Consider the following 23,848-nt stretch of genomic DNA (forward strand, 5'->3'; position numbering starts at 1 on the left):
TTGGATGAAAGATGGCCCCAGGAACCATCCGAAATTGGCATAGCGTGTACCTGGTTTCACCAGTCATTCGTCTTTCACTCATTTGTCCCCAGTAAATAAAGTATTGTGGAGCAAAATAATGTTAAAGATCTTGTAGAAAGCAAGGTTTTGGGATCTTGGATCTTAAGGGGTCTGCAAACACATTTGAACTGAGCTCCTTTTTCCATCAACTTTTGCCCTTTGAGCCATGTAAAGTGTTATGTGAATATGAAAGGCTTGAAAATTAATTGATAGAGCTTGGAGCAGAGAGTGTCAGGTACTCACACCATTGACCTCAAGGGTCATCTGAAATGCAATAAAATCAGGGCTTGCCTGTAAAGGATCCATTTTCCGATCACTTCATTAGAAAGGTAATGTGTAGCTTACTGTAAATCGATATGCATTGCGAACCTGCTGATAACCATGAATAATATCAGGACAGATTGTCGTTATCTGTGCCTGCCAGAAGGATAGGTGAACTTTCGCTTAGGGTGTGTCTCGTTTTGAAAAAATTCCTCATTTAAATTTCTAAAACTTCTGAACAGGGGCAGCAAATACCCAAACATAAATAGGGTCCCATTACCACAGCCATGCTCCATTTTTTTCTCATGGCTGTCACATTTAAAAATGGGTTAAAAGTGGGCGCTCACTTCCATCAGGGTACAGGGCTCTTTTTGGAGGGGATGTGCTGTACATTTTGAAAACTGCCTTAGCCAGTTTGCAAAGGATTTTTCTAATTGATCCAGAGTACCTCTATAAAGCTGAATTCCAGGAATTCAGACACTTTGTAAAAAGTACAGGCATAGAATTAGGGAAGTCCAAGGAGGTGCATGACATCTTCACATCTTCTCCTAAACTTATATCATTTATGTCAGATGTGGTTATGGCTCTGCTTTAGCCTACACGGACACTCAGGGTTGTTATTGAGGAAAGTGAGGCGTACAGAGCAGATGTGCCAGCTTTTCCTCTTTTGATGCCCATTCAGCGCAGCCTTTGTATTTTGTGGATTTGTTTACATAATACAAAGGCATCTATGAGTGGTTAGGAGGAAGGTGAGGGACAGGTATAGCAGCTGCACCGACTCTATTGTTGAAGATGCTTAGGTCTTAGGCATCAGCGTTGGGGTCCCAAAAATACAGCAATAGCCATCATCCAGGAGTGCAATAAAACTGTCAGATGTAAATAGAGCTAAGCCTAGAAAAGATGTCATGCACTCCCTTGGACCTAATTGATAGGGCGCCTTTACTTTTTACAAAGGAACTGAATTCCTGGCATTCGGCTTTAATGCAGAACTAGACGCCAAAGCTACATTATACCAGGTCCCCTGCAGTGTAGGCCAGTGGTCACAGGCTGCAGAAGAAGGGGAAGTTACAGAAGGCTTTATGGCCATGGTGCTGTACCAAAAAGAGGAAAAAGTATTTTAGATGATGTTAAAAACAAAAAAACAAAAAAAAAAACACGATTGCAGACTTGCAGGTCTGGATTAGGCTTTTGGCATAAGAAACCTTGACTTCTGTTTTTAAGAATGAATTATTCCACAGTGCCTGAAATCACAGAAAACTCAGTGAGGCTTGTCTTTAAGGCTTATGTAGCTTCCAGCTAAGAACATTGAAGTATTCATGTCCATAGCTTAGCCACAGTTCTATGTTGATCAACTCTAACAACTTGGTGACCAAATGCCTAAAGTTCACACTTACTGCTCTTCCCTTATTAAACCCTCAGAATTTTTAATTTGCCAGATTGAGCACAATAAAATATTCTGCAGAAAAATTCTTACCTCTGCACTTGCAATTTCAACTTTCAATGCTTCTGCCTCCTGCTTTGAGTGTTGCTTAACTGAGCTTCTGGCTTTAATAGGAAAGAGTTAGTGTTTATAAACCTCAAACATGAAATATGAACAAAGCCTATCCTACTATAGTGTGTACTTGTCTCAGGAGCAATCGGTGTCACTCTTGTCTGCTGCTTCATTCCTCTACCATCAGCCTAAATCACTTCTGGCAAGTTTTCCTGACACCTAGAGAAAAATGGTGACAGGGGAGGGACCTTCAGCTGATTGCCAGGCTCAGCTCTGTTTCTGCGTGCTGTGTGGAGGGGCGTGTCCCTTCCCTCCAATCAGTTCTCCTAGCTTTCAATGGAGGTAGATGAGAGACGGCTGCAAATAAACGTGTACAACTTATGTAGGAGGATTTGTTTCATCTCTGTGTGTCACCTGAGGCTAGACACTTCTATGTAAGGGTTTATAACCATGCTAACACTGGACAATGCAGTGTAGAGGCAGTCTGTTAGTTTGAAGAAGGGATGGGGTAGGAGGAGTGAGGAACAATGTGTTTCTATTGATGCACACACTGTAGGGGGATACACAGCTCCCTGCATGCAGGGGTAGCTCCATAGGATGCTGCAAGAGAATGGAGCCAACCCAAATGGTAAAATAATGGGCTTACAGTCGCATGACCAGCATTGTGGGTGTCTAAGACATTGTATTCCCCAGGACATGTACGTTTTTATGTATAGGTCTGCTTTTTGGATTTCAGTTTTGAATTTCTAAATGCATCCGAAAAATAAATATATTGACCTTGTTTGTCTAATTTACTCTTGATACGATTAAAGTGTAATAAATAAATGAACATCCATTTCATTCTGACCAACTAGGCCTTCCTTCTCTCTTCTCAGGTTTATCTAAAGCTTCAGAGTGTGCCTGCGGGCGTAACCACTTTACGTGTGCGGTCAGTGCCTTTGGAGAATGTACGTGTATACCTGCACAGTGGCAGTGCGATGGAGATAATGACTGCGGGGACCACAGTGATGAAGATGGTTGCAGTAAGTTTTCCTAATGTCTGATATTTCTCAGAGATGCGTTTTCCAACATTTCTGCAGAAAATGTAGTTTCCTCTCTCGCTCTCGCTCCCCCCCCCCCTCTCCCTCTCCTCCCTCTTCCTTCCTTCCCTCTCCTCCCTCTTCCTTCCTTACCTCTCCTCCCTCTTCCTTCCTTCCTTCCTTCCTCCCCCTTCCTTCCTTCCTCCCCCTTCCTTCCTTCCTTCCTTCCTTCCTCCCCCTTCCTTCCTTCCTTCCCTCTCCTCCCCCTTCCTTCCTTCCTTCCCTCTCCTCCCCCTTCCTTCCTTCCTTCCCTCTCCTCCCCCTTCCTTCCTTCCTTCCCTCTCCTCCCCCTTCCTTCCTTCCTTCCTTCCCTCTCCTCCCCCTTCCTTCCTTCCTTCCCTCTCCTCCCCCTTCCTTCCTTCCTTCCCTCTCCTCCCCCTTCCTTCCTTCCTTCCTTCCTTCCCTCTCCTCCCTCTTCCTTCCTTCCTTCCTTCCCTCTCCTCCCTCTTCCTTCCTTCCTTCCTTCCCTCTCCTCCCTCTTCCTTCCTTCCTTCCCTCTCCTCCCTCTTCCTTCCTTGCCTCTCCTCCCTCTTCCTTCCTTCCTCCCTTCCTTCCCTCTCCTCCCCCCTCCCTTCCTTCCTTTCCCCCTTTCTCCCTCTCCTCCCTTCCTTCCTTTCCCCCTTTCTCCCTCTCCTCCCCCCTCCCTTCCTTCCTTCCTTCCTTCCTTCCTTCCTTCCTTCCTTCCTTCTCCCTCTTCCCTGAACTGTCTTAAATTGTAAAATTTCAAAACGCCACCTCTGACCACCTGTACAGAACACACATCAGCTCTTACGCTAAAGCAGATTGTTTTAGCGTGTGGGTGAGAAATTTTTATAAGAGCCTTTTCACACGGGCGGATCGTGAAAAACTGACAGGCAGACCCGATCGGACCCTCAAGTCTCCTCTATGAAGCATCTGGTGTTAACAAACGTGTCTGTTGACATCCGTCAACAGCCAACCCTGAGCCTATTCACTAAAAACGGACAGATCTGTTACACATCTGTCTACCGGATTGAACCAGATGGCAGTTGGGTATAAGGACAGGAGGTCTGTTTACATCCTACCCCCATAGAGGACAGCGGGCTGTGTCTGTGCCCACTCTGCATAAGTGGAGCGGACAGGGACCAGCCATCTACCTGCTCAGCGGGGATCAGAAGACAGGTTCCCCACTGAGCAGGTGGACTCCAACAGAGCCCACTCTGTGTGTAAGAGGCCTAAGAGTCTGGCGGGTTCAGTGGCTGGACAGTGCACTTAGTTGAACTTGAGCTTACACTTAGTGCAATGTGCACCCAGGGACAAATTCCCAGAAAGCCCGTCGTCTGCATCTAAATGCCAAAGCCGCATGCACCAGGCTAAACTCCCAGTTTGCTTGGGACCTTTGTCTAACTGATTTGAAGCATGAATTTTGACGATGGGTCCACTTATATTGGTGACCCTGATATGTGGGACAGAGTCTTCATAGACTCATATTAATTATTATACATCCTAATTTATTTTTAATTTAGTGCTGCCTACCTGCTCACCACTGGATTTTCACTGCGATAATGGGAAGTGCATTCGGCGCTCTTGGGTGTGCGATGGTGACAACGACTGTGAGGACGATTCCGATGAGCATGACTGTCGTGAGTATTGTTTTTTTTAACAAGTTCTAGGAAACTAAAAAATAAAAATGACATGGCCTATACATCAAAGTGGCTGTTTGGTGGTCCTTGGCTTACTACGTTGCACAGCGGAGCTTTAGGCTTTGTAAGCACTGAACTGAAACTGGCTGAGCTGAGACAGAATAGCTGACAGAGGAGGTGATGCTCACCTATTTAGCTTGAATATTTAGGTCTCCACCTTCCCCAGATTTAAAAGATTAAAAATGTGGAACCAGAATCCACGATTGCATACATAGAAGCATTTCCACTCACTGGAATTCCCTTACTGTTCATTAACCGTTTCAAACCGAGACGGAAAAGTCCTATGGACACCCCTTCTCTAGCAGACTTTACCAGCCTTTATCTATTTGATGGAAGTTAATGGGCTGAGAGTTGTAAATCATTGAATGGCCTGCTTTATAAATTGGCGTAAGAAGAGTAGGCCGGCCATAGACCGAGCAAATTTTCTTTTCTGCAGGAAAGAAATTTACTGTATTACCCCATTAACACAAACTGCCTCAATGGGGGAATACTTTCCTCTGAACCACTGTGTTGAGGGATGGAGGAAGACGTCCCTGCTGGGAGAACACCGTGATTATTGCTTGCAGCTATAACAGCTGTTTGTATTTAATCGCGTGTAAAACCCAGCAGGATGGTTGTACCCAAGTTGATTGACCAATGTGAATACATTCAACCTGCCCATACATGGTTTGATTCTAGCCGAGATTCCAACAGTCTATGGCTGGCTTTGTGCAAACTTGCTAAATTAAAAACGCAAACCTATTTTCAATTCCACGCTAGGTGTCTAAATTTACCCTGCTTGCCCTCCCCTCTATTGCCCTGCAAGGTTGCCATGAAACTTCAATAGAAATACATATTGTTAGCATCTGCATGTACAAGCGCTGCAAAATACTGTATTACCAGATAAACAGGAGGGTTTCACACCGATGATGTCACTGGGCTTAAATTTGTTTTTATTTAGGCTACATGGACAGTATATAGCATGTCCCACCTTAGACATGCCCAGAATTTATCACCCTTATGGGCTTAAAGTGACACTAAACTCTCTGGTTTAAAAAAATAAATAAAAATTCAAGCATATATTTTTAAGTCAAAGCACCTTTAACCGTACTATTACTCCCAGCCTCCCCCAAATGTTTTTTTTTTTTTTTGCTTCTGCTGCTGTGATCTGACTTCCTAATAAGAGGGTGGCAGCATTTGTTCTCCATGGTCCTCCGGTATGTAGGAATGTAGCCACCCTCTCTTGTTCTCTCCTAAAATGGATTATGGGAGGTGTACTGTGTATAGAGCAGTGCACATGACCGCAAACCAACATGCACAGCTTGATCCAGATGGAATTGAGGGAGAAAAGGAAAGGTTCAAGAGCTCACAGTAGACGTTACAAGGTGCCAGAAAACAGAGTAATCCAAGTTATTGAAAAATAGATTACAGGTCCTCTTTAGGTCAGAATTCATTTCTGAATATTGACTACATGAATAGAATCTAGGGCAGATGGGAATAAGGACTATGCTGTAATTATTTTTTTTTATTACTGTGGTATGTTTGGAATTATAGCTCCTCGAGAGTGTGAGGAAGACGAGTTCTCCTGTCAGAATGGATATTGTATTCGCAGCCTGTGGCACTGTGATGGAGACAACGATTGTGGGGACAACAGTGATGAACAATGCGGTAAGTTCTAAAGGCGAATGTTTGTTTTTTTTTTTTTTTTTCCCCGTAATACATTCTATGCATAAGGTAAAAAAACACCTGGGCGCAGCTCCCCACAGCCTCTCCTTATACTTACCTGAGCCCGATCTTGATCCAGCAATGTGCAGGAGAGCAACTGCTCTCCCGGATCTCTCTTCATTCGCTCACACAGCAGTGGGAGCCATTGGCTCCTGCTGCTGTCAATCAGAGCCTGTGAACCAATGAGGAGAGAGCGGGGGGCAGGACCAAGCTGCGCTGTGTGTGTGTAAATGGACAATGTCCATTCACAGGAGCGTAGGTCCTGAGCGAGCCTGCTTGAATGCCCCCATAGCAAGAGGTTTGCTATTGGGGGCACTTGGCAGGGGGGAGGAGCCCAGGCCGCTGACCGGGAACCCAAAAAGAGGATCAGGGCTGCTCTGTGCAAAACCATTACACAGAGCATGTAAGTATAAAATGTATGTATGTACAGTATCTCTCAAAAGTGAGTACACCCCTCACATTTTTGTAAATATTTTATTATATCTTTTCATGTGACAACACTGAAGAAATGACACTTTGCTACAATGTAAAGTAGTGAGTGTACAGCTTGTATACCAGTGTAAATTTGCTGTCCCCTCAAAATAACTCAGCACACAGCCATTAATATCTAAACCACTGGCAACAAAAGTGAGTATACCCCTAAGTGAAAATGTTCAAATTGGGCCCAAAGTGTCAATTTCTCTGTCGCTCATTGACAGACGTAGTCCTCCTTGATTAATATCAACTCTGGTTATACTGCCCTCTACAGGAGTAGGACTAGACAGGAAAGAAAACTTTCTGGCCACACCTTAGGGGCAGTCCCAGAGGGTATATCCTCTCCCTCTCTGCTACAGCAAATCAGTTTTTTTTCTGTCTAGTTAGGAGTAAGGACCTAAGTTCCTTGCTGGGATCTCTGGTCCTGGCAAGATTTTTTAGAAATACTTTTTTAGGCAGCTTTTTTTCTCCAGTGTTCCTGTGAGATCTTCAAGCAAGTACGCTGAAACTGGGCGACGGGCTGGATGTTGAGATCCAGTGGTCACCCCAGTTCAGTCTGCGAGCGCGTGCAGGCCCTAGCTCCGCGCTGGGTCTGCCGCAACATAGTCCCACTGGACGGGGACTGACCCTGCGAGTTAAACGTCTCGCCTGGACGCCAATGACCAACGGAGTCACGGCGTCCACATTGGTCGACAGCCCCCCCACTCCGGTGGAGAGGGGTTCTGTCAGGAGTTGGCGGCCGCCTGGTTCCAGTATGGTGAGTAAAATGTTCCCCCTCTCCCCCTGTCGGGTTTGTTGGTGGACGCGGGCCCCTCTCTAGGATGGATGGACGTGATCCGAACAGGTGTCATTAATCCCCCTTTTAAAAAAGCATGTTTGAGGTGACCAAACACCTCGAGGAGCAATTGGGAGGCGCCGGAAGGCGTGTAAAGGGGCGGAGCCGCCTCCTTTACCCGGGAAAGCAAGCCTAAGACTCCCTGTCTGTAACAGACAGTGCTGGAAGCAGGTTGTATAGAAACTTCTGAGCATCAGGTGGTGAGCCTTGGGGTCTCTCTCTCTCTGTAGGGGTCCAAAAGCAGGTAACACTGAGGGGCGCTGCTGCGCTGGGGGACAAGAAAAAAAAAAAAAGTTTATTTTTTGATTACAATTAATTTTTTCTGGCAAGTGTCTTGTATAATCATGGACCCTGCCGCACATGTATCCCCACCTGATCCCCTCGAGGTGGCCGCAGGACCCTCCAGTGCCTCAGAGTATGGATGCATTTACAGCAGTTTTGTAGTCTTTGGTATCCCGGGTGGAGATGGCCTGTCAGGGACCCCCGCCTACCCCTATTTCATCTGATACTTCAGATTCAGATTCTGAGATGGTCATTGCAGCTGCAGGTCCCTCTGCAGGGGCTGTTGTCTCAGGTAATGTTCCCTCAGATAGTGAGGAGGACGGTTCTACCTCCGCCATGGCACAAGAAGAAGCATTGGTGGACGCACTAGTTGTGTCTGTCCGGGAAACCTTAAGACTTGAGGTTATACCGGCAGAGGTAACCGAGATGGAAATTCCCTTTGGTACTAGTAAGCCTACCAAGACGGTGAAGGTTTTTCCCTTACCCAAATGTTTTGGTAATGAAATTAAAGAGGAATGGGATCATCCGAAATGAATCCTTACTATTTCCAAACGCATTCCTAGACGCTACCCGTTTGAGGAATCCCTCATTAAAAAATGGACGGTACCACCAGTGGTGGATGCACTGATTTCCAGACTAAATAAAGCCACTGTTATCCCGTTGGAGACGCTCCGTCCTTTAAGGATCCGGTGGATCGGAAAGTGGAAGCAGAATCCCGCACTGTTTTTTCCCTGATAGGGTCAACCTTTAGACCAGTGATTGCCATTGGTTTAGTTTCACAAACATTGACAGAATGGGCAAAATTGTTACGCCATGACCTAAAGGGGAGAAGTATCCCCCAGGCAGCGTCTGATTTGATGGAACAAATTATACAAGGACTACAGTTCGTCTGTGACGCAGCCCTGGATGCCACTCCCTTGTTAGCGCGTGCATCGATGTCAGCGGTAGTCCTCAGACGTGTGCTGTGGTTAAAGTGTTGGTCGGCGGATCAAGGTTCCAAGAAAGCTCTGGCGAATCTCCCTTTTCAGGGGGATCGCCTATTTGGGGCCACCCTAGATGAGATCACAAAGGATGTCACTGGGGGCAAGAGCACTTTTTTGCCGCAGACTGCTAAAGCTAAAGGACCTCGTAACAGGCGAGGACCTTTTCTTTTCCGCTCATAAAAGGTTTGTTCGCTCCGCTGGGGCGAGCGTGAAGGGCAAAGCCCCTTCAGGAGGTTTCAAAAGGCGCTGGTCGGGTAAACAAAAGGCCGACTCAGCCAAACCTGAAGATAAAGCTAATACAGCCTGAAGGTGCGCCCCCACCCAGCTCAGGGGTGGGGGGACGTCTTCACCGGTGTTCAGATCCAGGGCTTTCCTGAATCCCGGACTAAAGGGTTCAGGAGATCATACGATCAGGATACAAGATCGAGTGTCGATCACTTCTACCGGTGCGATTCTTCCCTTCCAACATTTATATGCTACAGGGAGCGGTAGTTCCCGTTCCTTGAGCAGAACGTTTTCTTTACCTTTTCCAAAGATCATTCCCAGTTCCCTCCAGGAATCGGATCCCGTTGAGCGAGCGGACCAAGGAGTCTCTGGTCCGGTGACTTCGGTCTCTAATGCTCAGCCAGGGGAAGTCACTACTTCCGATAGGAATTAAGTTTCTGATAAATGTGTGGGAACCGAGAGCGATCAGACTTTGTCTGATTGCCTGGACCAAGCGGCTCTAGGGCAGCCCGGTTCGGATCCAGTCAGACAATGTCATGGTGAGGACTTAGGTCGATCACCACGGATTTCACCATCTGTGTCTTCATTAGGGCATCCCGGAGGTGGATCTGTTGGCATATCGGCTCAACAGGAAGGCGCGGAGGTTGGTAACTCGCGCCCGCGATCCTCTAGCGGACGCAGCAGACGCGCTGAATGCCCCGTAGGGGCAGTATCAGCTATTATATGTCTTCCCCCCTCTCAAGTTGCTGCTGAGATTTCTCCGCAGGATAGAGGTGGAGGGAACTCCAGTTATCCTGGAAATTTCAGGCTGGCCTCGTCAAGCCGGGTACGCCGACTTGGGCAGGCTAGTCGCGGACGCTCCGTGGAGACTTCCTCTCAGGGAGGATCTGCGGTCTCAAGGACCGATCTTCCATCGTGCTTTACAGTCGCTGGTTTTAACGGCCTGGCCATTGAGACCCAGGTACTGAAGGACAGAGGATTGTCAACTTCAGTTATTCCTACTCTAAAGCAAGGAAAGCGACTTCCAGCAAAGTCTATTATCGCACATGGAAGACTTCTATTGCGTGGTGTGAATCTTTGGGATTTCCCCCACGTACCTATCTGGTGACCCGAATTTTGGCTTTTCTGCAAAAGGGGGTTGAGCAGAAACTATCCTTGAGCACCATCAAGGGTCAGGTTTCAGTGTTAGCAATCTTCTTTCAGAAGCCGCTGGCTACTCATTCCTTGGTGCGGAATTTCATCCAGGGGGTGCGGCACTTGGCTCCGCCAGTGCGCGCGCTCTTACCGCCCTGGGATCTTAATTTGGTTTTGTCGGTTCTGCAGAAACCTCCCTTTGAAAATATCAGAGAGATACCCTTGCTTACATTATCCCAGAAGGTGGCCTTCTTGGTGGCTATCACTTCTGCACGCAGGGTGTCAGAACTGGCTGCATTATCATGCCATTCCCCATATCTAGTGGTTCATAGGGATAAGGTAGTACTTCATCCGAAGCCATCCTTTCTTCCTAAGGTGGTTTCAGATTTTCATCTGAATGAAGATATTGTGCTACCTTCCTTGTTTCCTCAGCCCAATCATCCTCGGGAATATGCGTTGCATTCCTTGGATGTAGTTCGGGCAATTGGGGTATACCTGAAGACTACGGAATCGTTTCCCGTAAAACGGATTAAATTTTTGTGATCACGGATGGCCCCAGAAAGGGGTTGCCTGCATCTGCCGCGACTATTGCCAAATGGATTAGACAGACTGTGGTACAGGCTTATTCTATTAAGGGTCGGAATCCTCCGTTCCCTGTTAAGGCGCACTCCACTCGAGCGCTCAGTACTTAATGGGCCTACCGGCATCAGGCGTCGGTGGTCCAGGTTTGCAAGGCGGCTACCTGGTCGTCGGTGCATACCTTTACAAAATTTTATAAAGTTGATGCGATGGCATCGTCGGATGCCTCTTTTGGCCGTAAGGTTTTGCAGGCCGCAATTTGAGGAGACCGGTGGTCTACCTTGAGGGTTTTTTTTCCGTTGGAATTTCAGTTGAGTCTCACCTTTTGATTTGATGAGCCTTTAAGACTTCTAGTTGGCACCGGTTGGGCCTTCTAGATTGGATTTAGATTTTTTATCCCACCCCTCATTTGTGGCACTGCTTTGGGACGTCCCGAGTTGATATTAATCAAGGAGGACTACGTCTGTCAATGAGCGACAGAGAAAAATGGGATTTTTGTAAGATCTTACCGTAAAATCCTTTTCTCTTAAGCTCATTGACAGACGTAGTACCCGCCCCTCTGTTTTTGAGTTGGGTTGGGTTAAATTCTCTAAACACTGCTTTGTGACATACCTGATTTGCTGTAGCAGAGAGGGAGAGGATATACCCTCTGGGACTGCCCCTAAGGTGTGGCCAGAACGTTTTCTTTCCTGTCCAGTCCTACTCCTGTAGAGGGCAGTATAACCCGAGTTGATATTAATCAAGGAGGACTCGTCTGTCAATGAGCTTAAGAGAAAAGGATTTTACGGTAAGATCTTACAAAAATCCATTTATTTTGTGTGGCCACCACCCATTTTGGGTGCACTCCCCCACCTTCCGTTTTGAGGATGCCCCACAGACATTTTGAGACATGCTTGGCCAGTCCATCACCTTTACCCTCCTTTTATTTAACAAGGCAGTGGTCACTGTTATACAAGCTGTACACTCCCTACTTGGTGGGAGTGTCATGGTCTGGTTCTGCAGGAGTGCTGCCGACACCAGGGAGCTACAGTTCATTGAGGGAACCATTAATGCCAACATGTACTGTGACATACTGAAGCAGAGCATGGTCCCCTCCCTTCGGAGATTGGGCCGCAGGGCAGTATTCCAACATAACGACCCCAAACACCCCTCCAAGACGACCACTGCCTTGCTAAAGAAGCTGAGGGTAAAGGTGATGGACTGGCGAAGCATGTCTCCAGACCTAAACCCTATTGAGCATCTGTTGAGCATCCTCAAATGGAAGGTGGAGGAGCACAAGGTCTCTAACATCCACCAGCTCTGATGTCGTCATGGAGGAGTGGACGAGGACTCCAGTGGCAACCTGTGAAGCTCTGGTGAACTCCATGCCCAAGAGGGTTAAGGCAGTGCTGGAAAATAATGGCGGGCACACAAAATATTGACACTTTGGGCCCAATTTGGACATTTTCACTTAGAGGTGTACTCACTTTTGTTGCCAGCAGTTTAGACATCAATGGCTGTGTGTGCAGTTATTTTGAGGGGACCGCAAATTTGCACTGTTGGGCCCCTTTCACACATGCGGACTGTTCAGATTCGCCTGTCGGTTTTTCAGGCGGATCTTAACGGATGCCCCATGCATCTCTATGGGGCAGCGGATGTCAGCGGATACATGTCCGCTGCCATCCGATCCTGTCTGTCAAATCCGGACGGATGGAAACCCTTTTTTCCATCTGTCCGGCGGATCGGATGAAAATGGACAGGTGGTCCATTCTCCTCCGATTCCCCCATAGAGGAGAGCGAGGATCTGACACCTCTGTCTCGGCACACAGTGGAGAGGAAGCCGTCATCTGCCTGCTCAGCGGGGGATCGGCGGATCGATCCCCCGCTGAGCAGAACGGCTCAGTTGACAGAACGAAGCTGTGTGAAAGGGACCTTATACGAGCTGTACACTCACTACTTTACTTGGTAGCAAAGTGTAATTTCTTTGGTGTTGTCACATAAAAAGATATAATAAAATATTTACAAAAATGTGAGGGGCGTACTCACTTTTGCGAGATACTGTATGTAAGGGACAGAAAGGCTGGAGAGAAAAGAGCCAGATGATACATGTCCAGCCCCTCTATCTTAGTTGATGCAACTTTCAATGCACACTGTGAGAAGCTCTGTGTGCAGTGGAATCGGACTGCACATTTACAGGAGAGGAGCCTGTGCAACTATGCAAGAAGATAGGCTTGGGTTCAGCTTTAATACAGAACATATAGGGGGTCCTCCCCATTAGAGCTTACTTGCCAATAGAAGACAGAGCATAATCTAAAAGGTATACAGGATCAGGAGGATGAAGAGCCAGTCATACAACATAACAAAATGCAAAAAATGTATCACTCCTAATAGTATAAAATGGACCTGCAGAAGTATATTTCAGGGAGTGCTTAGGGGAGTAGATATCAGTAAAGTATTCTGATGGAGAAGTAATTCGGGTCCCTGGAAATAACCGGGCAGGAGGAGAGTGTGGAGCTTTATTGCTGCATTGCTTTGTGTATGATTTTTCATTTTTTACCCATTCCTACCCGATCTAAATTTCCTTCTGTTCTTCCGCTGTGTTTCTCAGTGAGAGCAGATAGACTAAATTAATAATTTGTCACCTTTGGCCGCATTCCCGGCTAGTATTATATAGTTTTATTTACAGAAATGTACAGGAGGAAGTAGTGGCTGCCTGACCAAATATTTGATCTGGAGAGTAGAAGGTCGCGTAAGGCGGTTAAGGTTTCCGTTTTTTTTTGCGGTTTCTGTACTTTGTCTTCAAGGATGACTGAATAGAAGGGAAACCCCAGGCAGATTTCTGCATATTGGAGAAAATCCTAGCATCTGTTAGGTTTAGTGCTATGTCTCATTTACCCAGCTGGGTGTAGAGAATGAATGGAAAGGGAATATTCTTATCAATATGTTAGGGGGGGAAAATTAAATCCAGTTTGCAACTATTTATGTGCAATGGGGGCAGCTTATTACATATGCAGGTTCTGCTTCCTGGTTTAAACTGGTTGTATTCTATTGCTCCTTCCCACAATGCAGGTCTAGGAGTTGGCCAACCTATTAAAATAAATTGTAGGAATCGGCATCAAACTGATCATTTGTAATGATCTAGTCCATAGGGTGGGGGGCATGTTAGGGCTTCTTCTGTTGCACCTTAATGTGTGTTTTGTGCGATATAATTGCAATAATTTTGGATGGCACCCCAACAGACCCTGCCAAGAGATGTAGGTTAATGCAGCATGCAACAACGCATGACTATGGTGTGAAAAATGCTACATGCACTCTTTAGGTAGACAAATCAAATGAACTTATTCTCTCTGGAGAAGAGACGATTGAGGGGGGATATGATATCAATGTACAAATACTGTACTGGTGAGGACCCTAGCATAAGGAACAAACATTTTAGGGAAAGGGAATACAATAAGACACGTGGCCACTCATAAAACTAGAGGAAAAACGGTTTAACCTTAAAATACTTAAGGGGTTCTTCACTGTAAGAGCGGTAAGGATGTGGAATTCTCTTCCACAAACCGTCGTATCAGGAGGGAGCATCGATAGTTTCAAAAAACTATTAGATGGGCACCTTAAAGACCACAACATACAGGGGTATACAATGTATGGTTAACAGCAAACACACACACATCATAGGTTGAACTGGATGGACTGAAGTCTTTTTTTCAACCTCACAAACTATGTAACTATGTAAAAAAAGTGGGCTGCCTTAAAGGGTGAAGACCATTCTTAAAAAGACATTCCCTCCCCCCTTCTTCTATCAATCCTACATGGCCTGTAAAAAAAGATTTACTTATGTACTTACTTTGTTAGTCCAGTCGCGTTATCAAGAAGCTCTAGCTTCCCTGTGTTAGAGTGGCTGCTGCAGGGGAGAGGAGGGAGCACCGGCAATGGAAGGGCCATAGGAGCCTGAGGGTGATGTCACGGCTCTGGCAATATATTGCTGTTTTTGAGGTCTCCCTTATACAGGGGAGCCAGAGATGCAGGATCATTTGACTGGAAGAGATTAAAAAAGGTAAGTACACATCATTGTATTTATTTTTATACAGGGTATGTAGGATCAGTAGGAGGAGGGGAAGGGAGTGTATTTAAGAATAGTTAGATTTAACTTTTACTAACACTTTTAACGCAGAGCGCAATCGGTTTGAGTGGGCCCAGGGCTGTTGGAAAAAACCTACAACCTACCTTACAACCCCCCCCCCCCCCCCCGAAATTATCAAGATTTTTTTCACTAAAATGCACTAAAGTCATTATTAACGTACACTAACCTAATTTACTTCAATGAATAAACATGGTGGGGGATTAGTAACGATCACTCCGTGTCCAAATGAAGGGGCTGATGAATGACACTTTTACCGCCCCCTTCCTCCACTCCCCATCCTGAAACTTCCCCACAGCAGGAGAGGAGAGCAATGGAGCTGGCAGTGGTGTGTGGGGGGGTCACACAGTGGCCTGGGGCAGCAGAAGGAACAGGAAGCTGGATGGGGGGGGGGGGGGTGGCATTTACAAGAACCATTCACTTGTATTTTCCTCCTGCAGCGGCTGAATGCCGGTGGGAGGGAGAGGAAGAGAAGATGACATTCAGGAGGAAAATACAGCTGATTGGTTCTAATAAATGCCAGGCAGATGGAAAATGAAAGGTAATATTAACAATCCATTACAATATGACTTGTGAAGCAATTTTATATGATATATATATATATATATATATATATAATTTTTTTTTTTTTTTTGCCCATAAAAGTGACGTTGCCCTTTAGGCAGGGGGGGTACTGTTCGACCAGGTCACATCAGAGCGCCCTCTAATGGATGATCTACAAATTGCTATATTTAAAGCAGAACTTCAGGCAGACAGTTAAAGTTGGGAGCTGTAATTCTGTCCATTTGCCGTTGCACTTGATTCTGTGCTTGCCTCTGTTTAGAAAGTCATAATGTCACAAAGACTGAATTATTTCTATCTCTCGCCCCATAGATATGAGGAAATGCTCAGAGAAGGAGTTTGGGTGCTCTGATGGTAGCTGTATTGCGGAACACTGGTTTTGTGACGGGGACACAGATTGCAAGGATGGTTCGGATGAAGAAAATTGTCGTAAGTAAATCCAAACATTCCACAAGTCAAATGGAAATCCAGTTTCTGAGATATTCTGAAACCGTAGAGAATGAATGATGTGATCACTAATAATTATACTATTACAGCGTTTGTTACCTCAACACTTTATATTCATGATATGTGCCTGCTGTACCATAGTAAAGAGTTTAACTGCAGTTTCCCTTATTGTTAGAGATTTGGTGCATTTCTATAAGTTTACCCACATGGATGCCCAATCGGAAACCGATATTTGAACACTCAGTTCCGATTCCCATTTCTGCATATAGGGAAGTTTACATCTGGATTAGAGGAGCTAAGTCACTATAGATAGTTGAATTTAGACCTTTACCTTTTGGGTTTATGAAACAATTGTGTTCAAATATAGTTGAAGGGGGCCTGGAAGGTTTAGGATAGTATGTCTCAAACAAGAGTTTTATATGTTCATAATTGTTTTTCAGTGAGGGGAATATTTTTGGATGGTAAAAGAGTTAAAGGAAGAAAATATTCTTTCACTATAGAGATCTGATATTTTGGTAATCATTTTTGAGCCATCACCTGAATAAACATGGGGATATATAGGCTACTTTAAATCTTGGGTCCCCCAGAAATGAAGCGCCTAGTGGGGGGGGGGGGGGGTCAGAGATGAGTGACAAGTGTTTTTTTTTTTTTTTTTTTTTTTTTTTTTTTTTTTTACTTTTGTTCCATCGTTTAATGGAGTCGGAGGCTATGGCGTTGTGGGAGGAAATGAATTGAATTTTTATTTGACCATGGTAGACCAGGGAGAGATAATGTGGATAAATAGAATTACTTTAAAAAAATAACCATAGGATAGAAGGGTTGGGAATGTTCCATTGATTTGGGTAAGTCTACAAGTGACGTAATACAGCCAAAGTTGTGGTAGGCCTAGACCTCCTGACCTATGTCATTGATAGAGAATTTTCTTGGCATATCTGGGTGGTTATTTATTCAAATTTATTATTATTAAATTATATAAATGTGTTGACCATGGACTGGATTTTTGAAATATAGTACTGAGCTGTTTTAAAGGTTGCCAAAGTATCTGTGAGTGCAGGTAGGTTATAAACACTACCATTGGCAATGGGTTATCACCATTGGCAACATTACAGTGGAGACCAGAGTTTCACTTTCACTCCTCTTCTCCTTATAGGAAAGCTGTACACACAAAGGACTTATTTACCTAGATTACTGCACAGACCTGGTAGAAATACACAAAGTACAACCAGATAAGAGTAGGAAGAGTTTGGATTTAAAGTAGAAGTCCACCATAACACTAAAATCCCTGCATCTACAGACTTCCATGATCTAACCCTAGCCTATCTAGCCCTTTAAAGAAGAAATCGGTATACATTACTTTTTTGAAGCCGATCCGAACCGATCCCACGCTGAGCTGTCAGCCATGGCTTCGCTCTGGAGGCGGGTGCAGAGGACTCAGCAGACAGTGGAAGCCCCATAATAAGTCTATGGGTGACGTCACTCGCCATTCATTTCACAGCCGTTGTCGGCCGTGTCCTCTGCAAAGCTTCTGCCGCTGGAGAACGGATTGGCTTCAAAAAAGGTATGCATACTGATTTCTTCTTTACAGGGCTAGATAGGTTAGTGTTAGATCATGGATGTCTGTAGATGCAGGGGTTTTATAGTTAGGGTGGACTTACACTTTGTGTAAGCTGAATTCTTATTGGCTGATGTGAGTTACAGCACCTGACTGCTCCTAGTAATGTTTTTCAATGTTGTTTGGTTTCTCCTTTTAGCTTCTGACATTCCAGCCCCAAGCTGCAGTGCGGAGGAGTTTCAGTGCGCCTACGGCCGCTGCATCCTGGATATCTATCACTGCGATGGTGACGATGACTGCGGCGACTGGTCTGATGAATCCGATTGCTGTAAGTGCCACTGATAAGTTTTGTCTCCTCCAGTTATCGGAGTTCTTTCCTGCTTCCTCCGGGATCTTTGTACCTCTTATCTGATCTGGTCCTCAGTCAAACAGTTACCTGCTGCCACCGCTGCCTTCTATCGCTTGGGGCCCAGCTTTTCTCCTCTGTGTTTTATTCCTCAAACACATTTCCTATTTGCAGTTCTTCTTAATGACCTCAAACAAACATCTATCAGCCTTGTTATTTTCTGTCTTAGCATCCCATCAGCCATGTCGTTCTGGGGAATTTATGTGCAATAGCGGCCTGTGTATAAATTCTGGATGGCGCTGTGACGGAGATGCAGACTGTGACGACCAATCGGATGAAAGGAACTGCAGTGAGTACCATACAGGAGACTTCTCCACAGTAATGCAAACCCAATTTCATGGGCCTGGGCCTCTTTTTTACAAAAGTGTTGGTGTATTTAAAAAAAATAAAATAAAAATTGTATAGCTCTTTGTCCAATGAAACTGCTGGTATGTTTGTTCTGTGCCAATGGGAAACTGCTGGTACATTTGTTCTGTGGCAATGGGATAAAACGGAACTAGATGAAGCAGAAGATGAACTGAAATAAATACTAGTCTGCTCCATCTAGTGGCCATAGTGTGGTGTTTTCCCCAGCCATTTTTAATAGATTATTATTCAACCTGTAGAGGAAATAGCCTGAGTACATTTAATTTTCTCCTGTTTACACAGAACAAATGTAATAGCCATTCTACTGGTTGAATAGCTATGCAAATTTATTTTTTGTAAATACTTATTTTGTTTAAAAGGCCACCAATTGTGTCAGCTATCTTCTTTTTTTTTTTTTTTCTAGTTTTACTAAAAAAAGAGAAAATAATGTGCCAAATGTATGCTTTCTTTCCTGCTGTTTTTGCATTTTTAAGTGCTTGCAAGCATTTTTTTTTAAACATTTGACTGCCTTCCGGTTGGGAAGTTGGAAGGTTGGTCAGCGTAGCTGTTTAGTCCCGGTACACACTGGTGGGACGCGGGAAACTCTGCAATTCAGTGCCAGTTCCTGCATAGCACCTGAATAGCACAGTGGTTCACACTGAGATCTGTGAATCCCTGGGGTGTCAATGTAAAGTTAATGACACCCCCCAGTATGGTTTGCAGATCGCAATGGGAACTGTGAAATGGTGCAGGAATCTGATCGCATAAGTGTGAACACCCATGGGATCCGATTCCAGAAAAAGGGTCCTGCACCATTTTAGTGTGAATGCGATGCAATTTCAGCCATACAGTTTGCATTGCACAGAAATTGCATGTGATCTGCACAGCAATGTGGTGCGAATCACATGCAATATCTGGCATCGAACTAGTGTGAACTGGCCCTTAAAGTGCTTGCTTCACCTTTTTTTTTTTTTTTGCAGCGACTAGAGTGCCTATCAGATTAATTGTTGTGGTAATTGTGGTGTGTTTTTAACAGCAGAAAATTCCCAAAAACTGCCACCACTGGAGAAAAGCCATAAGTAGAATTTATTGGTGGTACCATAAAGCTAGCCAGAAAAATTAGATGGCATTTAGGTTATGCTTGCATGATCCAGCCACTGAACAATGATATAGCAAGCATGTAATACCCATTTTTTCCTGCCAAAAATATTTCAAGAATACAAAGCATTTACTGTACATAGGAGTTCTAGGTAGGATTGTTCTTCTAAGGTCATTGTGTACGTTGGCTTCAAGTGTGTCCATAGACGCACTTGTGTGGTTATGAGTAAGCGATCTTCAGTATCGTGAAACGCGTCAACCTTTACATGTCCCTGTCATGTACTGTCTACATTTTACTTGTGGTGAGGAATAAAGACTTCGATGCTTTCATTAAGATCCTGAGTGTGGTCATTTTCTATTGACTGATGTCCATAGACATCCCAGTCCCTACAAGTGGATTTGATGATTATGTAGCATCTGGGAGCTGACCATTGCTTTTACTCTTTAATTAGCCATTCACTGTTCGATTTTCAGATGGTTCCTGATGAATCCCCAGAATGTGGAGCGGTTGGCTGCCTCTCACCTGATGTTCTTTGATGCTGAAATTGTTAGCCAAACAGCAGCTGCATTTAATCAGATGCAGACACTCTTTGGATCTCCTAACAGCCACTGGTGCTGGCTACCATAATACAATAGCTGTAGGATGAGATGCGTCCATCTGCACTGTATAGTGTGGATGGAGGAGCCTGCAACATTTTATTTATGTATTTATTTATTTTTTTGTTCATCCTGCAGGCTGAACAAAAAAGATAGCCAGCTTTAAAGGAAAATAAAGTGTTGCTAATGACTTTTTGTTCTTATATTTTTTATTCATGTCTCAAAATCTGGCCATATAATACTGGTATTGATTACTTTTCTTAACAATTGACTTGAGAGATTTTTTAATCCCTCCCATTGTACATACACGTTGGGCGACTTTTCACCTGCTCTTTCTGTAGAAATAAAATCCTGCACTTTCCTTCCTCAGCCAATTTTAGTATGAATTTCTTGGCACTTTCTATCCTGCCCAGTGTTATTATTATTATTATTATTATTATTATTATTATTATATAGTATTTATATAGCGCCAACAGTTTACGCAGCGCTTTACAACTTGAGGGTAGACAGTACAAATACAATACACTTTAATACAGTAGGAATCTACTGTAAAATGAGTAATGGACCCAGTAGATCATAAATGGGCTACATAACAGAGATCTGGGTTTTTATGGCTTCATAATCTAATGGAAGATTGTCTTCTGTTGTATCCCTACAGCAACTTCAGTGTGCACAGCAGACCAGTTCCGCTGCGGTACAGGGCGTTGTGTGCGCCTTTCCTGGAGGTGTGATGGAGAGGACGATTGCTCTGATAACAGTGACGAGAAGGGATGTGAGAAGACTGGTGAGTAGGAAATGTCTGAGTAGGGGAAATATAAAGATGATGAAGTAACAGAAGAGTACACAAGGTCAGGTCCTACCAAGATTGTAAGGGATCAGGTTATACAGTACTGTGGAAAAGAATGCACAAGGCCAGGTTATATTAAGAATGGCAGGGATCGGTTTTAACTAATGCCCCGTACACACGCACAGATTGTTGGCCGTAAATTGTCAGCCAACGTCCGATCGGCCGATTGTAGGCTTGTTAGTATGATGCTTCCGACAACCAACTGCGAATTTTCGGCCGAAAAAAATCTGGTGTGCATGCTATAAAATTTTTGTTGGCCAACAGAACGGCCGATTGTTCCTCAGTCAGTACAAATTTCGGCAAGACTGGGCATGCTCAGAGAAGAAAAAACACACAGAAAGTCAACCATCACATGACATCACTTCTGAAGTTGGTTTTTGTTGGCGAACAAAAGTCCAGTGCAAGTCTAGAGCACATTTCAACCAACAAACAACACTGGACAAAAGACGGCCGATCGGTCGGCCAACAATCTGTGCGTGTGTACGGGGCTTTAGAATGTACAAGGCCAAGTCCTACCGAGAATATGGAGAATCTGGTAAAGGAAATTGGTAGTGAGAGAGCTCTGTAGGACGCCACCACCGACACATCCTGAAAATGCTTATTGGCATTTTTTATTGCACCCAAAACCGGTTTCTGAAACATTTATGCAGTTGGAACAAACTATAAAGTGCTATTTGGATGGTGCCTAGTTGTGTGACCCACATTATTTCTGATCGCTTCCCAAGATGCTTTTTCGGCTGTTTTGAGCTCGGTTTTTGTTTGTAGACCTGATGGATTTGCCCAAAAGTACAAGAACTATGGGAGAAGGTCTTCTGCTTACTTCATATTTTGCTTAAAAACCCAATTTGCAAAAATCCCAGCGGGGGTTTCTCCACCTAAAACCTGGGGGTATCCCAAAATACCAATTTGCTCTTATGACATTTGTCTTGCCTGCACAAAAATAAGCAATTGCCAAAGCATGGTAAATTAGAACCCCCTTAGGCTATCTAGGGTCCAGGAAAGCCTGGCTTTGACCGCAATCCTTGATGGTACAGCTTCTGATCACATGACCACTGTGACCGCAAATAACAGGGATCACATGATTGGAAAGCCCGCCTACCATCCTCTGGCATAAAGACCCCTTTAAAGGGCTGGTGGGAGCTAGCAGTAAGGGGTTAAGTTTGTTTATTATGAACTAATCCAGTGGCCTTCTTTGACTACAAAAGCTCATCCTCTTTTCTTCTCAACCACCCCTATGCCACTAACCCCCTCATGTTTTCTTTTCCTACAATCTTTCCACCTTTCAAATATGTTTGAATCACAGGATAACCACATGATGGTACACATTACTGTAATTAATGCTATAATACAACAGACCACTTACGTTGTCTGTCTGTATAACCTTACCAAAGGGAACTGTAACTCAAAGCCCATAATCTGCTCATCTCTGTGGTTTCCGGTGCCGGCCAACAGAGCTGGTCAGTGCTCCCCACATGTAATGAACAGACTAGTCGTACATGCTCCAATGACATCGGGCTGTGCAAAGTTTATTGTTCCAGGACTAGACCATATAAGAATATATCTGGACCATATAAGAATATATCTGGATCAAGCCTAAGGCCCGCTATATAGAAGTTATTTATTTTTTTCTGCAACCATGGGTCTTGATGGGGGAATCCCTCCCGCAGTCATTGTGTTCTTTCGGCAGGGGTGGGGGGGGGGTATTGCAGTAGAAGCCACCCCCGCCTGGAGAACACTGTGATTATTGCTAATGGCTATAACAGCTGCTAGCAATAATCACATGTAAAGTCCGACAGGCTGGTTGTACCCAAGCTGATCGATCAATCATCTTTGGTACATTCAGCCTGCCCATACATGGTTTGAATCGTCTATTGCCAGCCTAACTCTGACTTGTGTCGGCCAAATAGGGTTTAATAACAGAGATCTGATTAGTGAGGCTTGCCCTGGGTAGACTCTTCCAAGATATTCTCCAGGAATAATAATAATTTGTGAAGGCTTCTGTCATTGGAGTGTGCCTTGCTTGTTCATTGCCTGTGGTCAGCTATGATGAGCTTCGTTGGCTGAAACCTTAATCGGAAATGGGCAGATTGCAGCCTTTGAGCAGCAGCTCTCTTTGGTAAGGTGGTACAGACATCGTAGGTGGCCTGTTGTATTGTAGCACAGCAATGAGTCCCACTTTCTTGTTGTTTATCAAGAAAATGTGCCTGAATGTCTTGCTGCTTCTTTAGCATCACTGCTTGTTCATCCAAAACAAGTATGCCGATCAGTTGGCTCTAACTTCACTGGTTGCATACTTGTTTTAGTCGGTGACTCAGAAAATGCTGAAACCAAATAATTCAAATCAAATGACTGCTAGGCAACTAGTATTTTCAGGAGGGGGCCAGTAGTGTCAACCCCCATATCTTTCCGTACCGGTTTCCTTTAAACCGAGGTGTATAAGTGTACTGGACCGGGTCATATTAAGAATGTAAAGCAATTGAGTTTAACCCAAGAGGACAATATACAAAGGGATGGCCATACAACAATGTCAGGGATTGGGTTAAACTGAAGAGCCTATACTTGGTTAGGTCATTCTGAGAATGTATGGGATCGGGTTCTCTGAAATGGAATGTATAGACTCTGTAATATGGAAAAGGACCCGTTTCAGCGTAGGAGGAGAATATACAAGGCCAGGGCATACTGTAACTCGGGGATTGGGTTCTACTCAGAAGGAAAGTATTCAAGGTCAGCGTATAGTAAGAATGTAAGAGAGAATATCTTCTATGCACACTTTTCTTTTCAATAAACTTTATTAAATTAAAAAGAAAACAAAATGTAAGGGATCCAGTTAAACAGAGGGGTAGAATATATGAAGCCCATCATACTGACAATGGGGGAGTATAGGGAAACAACTGAGATGGACAGTGTTAGTGAATCATAAGTAAAGCCTCATACACACGCGTCGAAATTCGGCTGGGAATTTTCGTCCGACGACCGATCTGCCGATTTTCGGCTTGTTAGTATGATGCTTCCGACAACCGACTCCGACTTTTCGGCCGAAAAAATTCTGGTGTGCAGGCTATAAAATTTTTGTCCTCTGTCAAAACACGTCCGATTTTCGTGCAGT

At 44.6% G+C, this 23,848-nt stretch overlaps 1 protein-coding gene across 2 annotated transcripts in view; it reads left to right on the forward strand.

Moving 5' to 3' along the window:
- The window catches only part of LRP4 (LDL receptor related protein 4), a 181,305-nt gene that overhangs the window by 93,020 nt on the left and 64,437 nt on the right, over window positions 1–23,848 (forward strand). For both annotated transcript variants that reach the window (XM_082271113.1, XM_082271114.1), the window contains 7 exons: window positions 2,689–2,835; window positions 4,377–4,493; window positions 6,087–6,200; window positions 15,763–15,879; window positions 17,649–17,777; window positions 18,025–18,144; window positions 20,554–20,679. In XM_082271113.1, the coding sequence (XP_082127239.1) occupies window positions 2,689–2,835; window positions 4,377–4,493; window positions 6,087–6,200; window positions 15,763–15,879; window positions 17,649–17,777; window positions 18,025–18,144; window positions 20,554–20,679 (870 nt within the window). The remainder of the gene's footprint in view (window positions 1–2,688; window positions 2,836–4,376; window positions 4,494–6,086; window positions 6,201–15,762; window positions 15,880–17,648; window positions 17,778–18,024; window positions 18,145–20,553; window positions 20,680–23,848) is intronic.

The sequence above is a fragment of the Pelophylax lessonae genome, assembly GCF_965119305.1.
Source record: "Pelophylax lessonae genome assembly, chromosome: 10".
Lineage (NCBI taxonomy): Eukaryota > Metazoa > Chordata > Amphibia > Anura > Ranidae > Pelophylax > Pelophylax lessonae.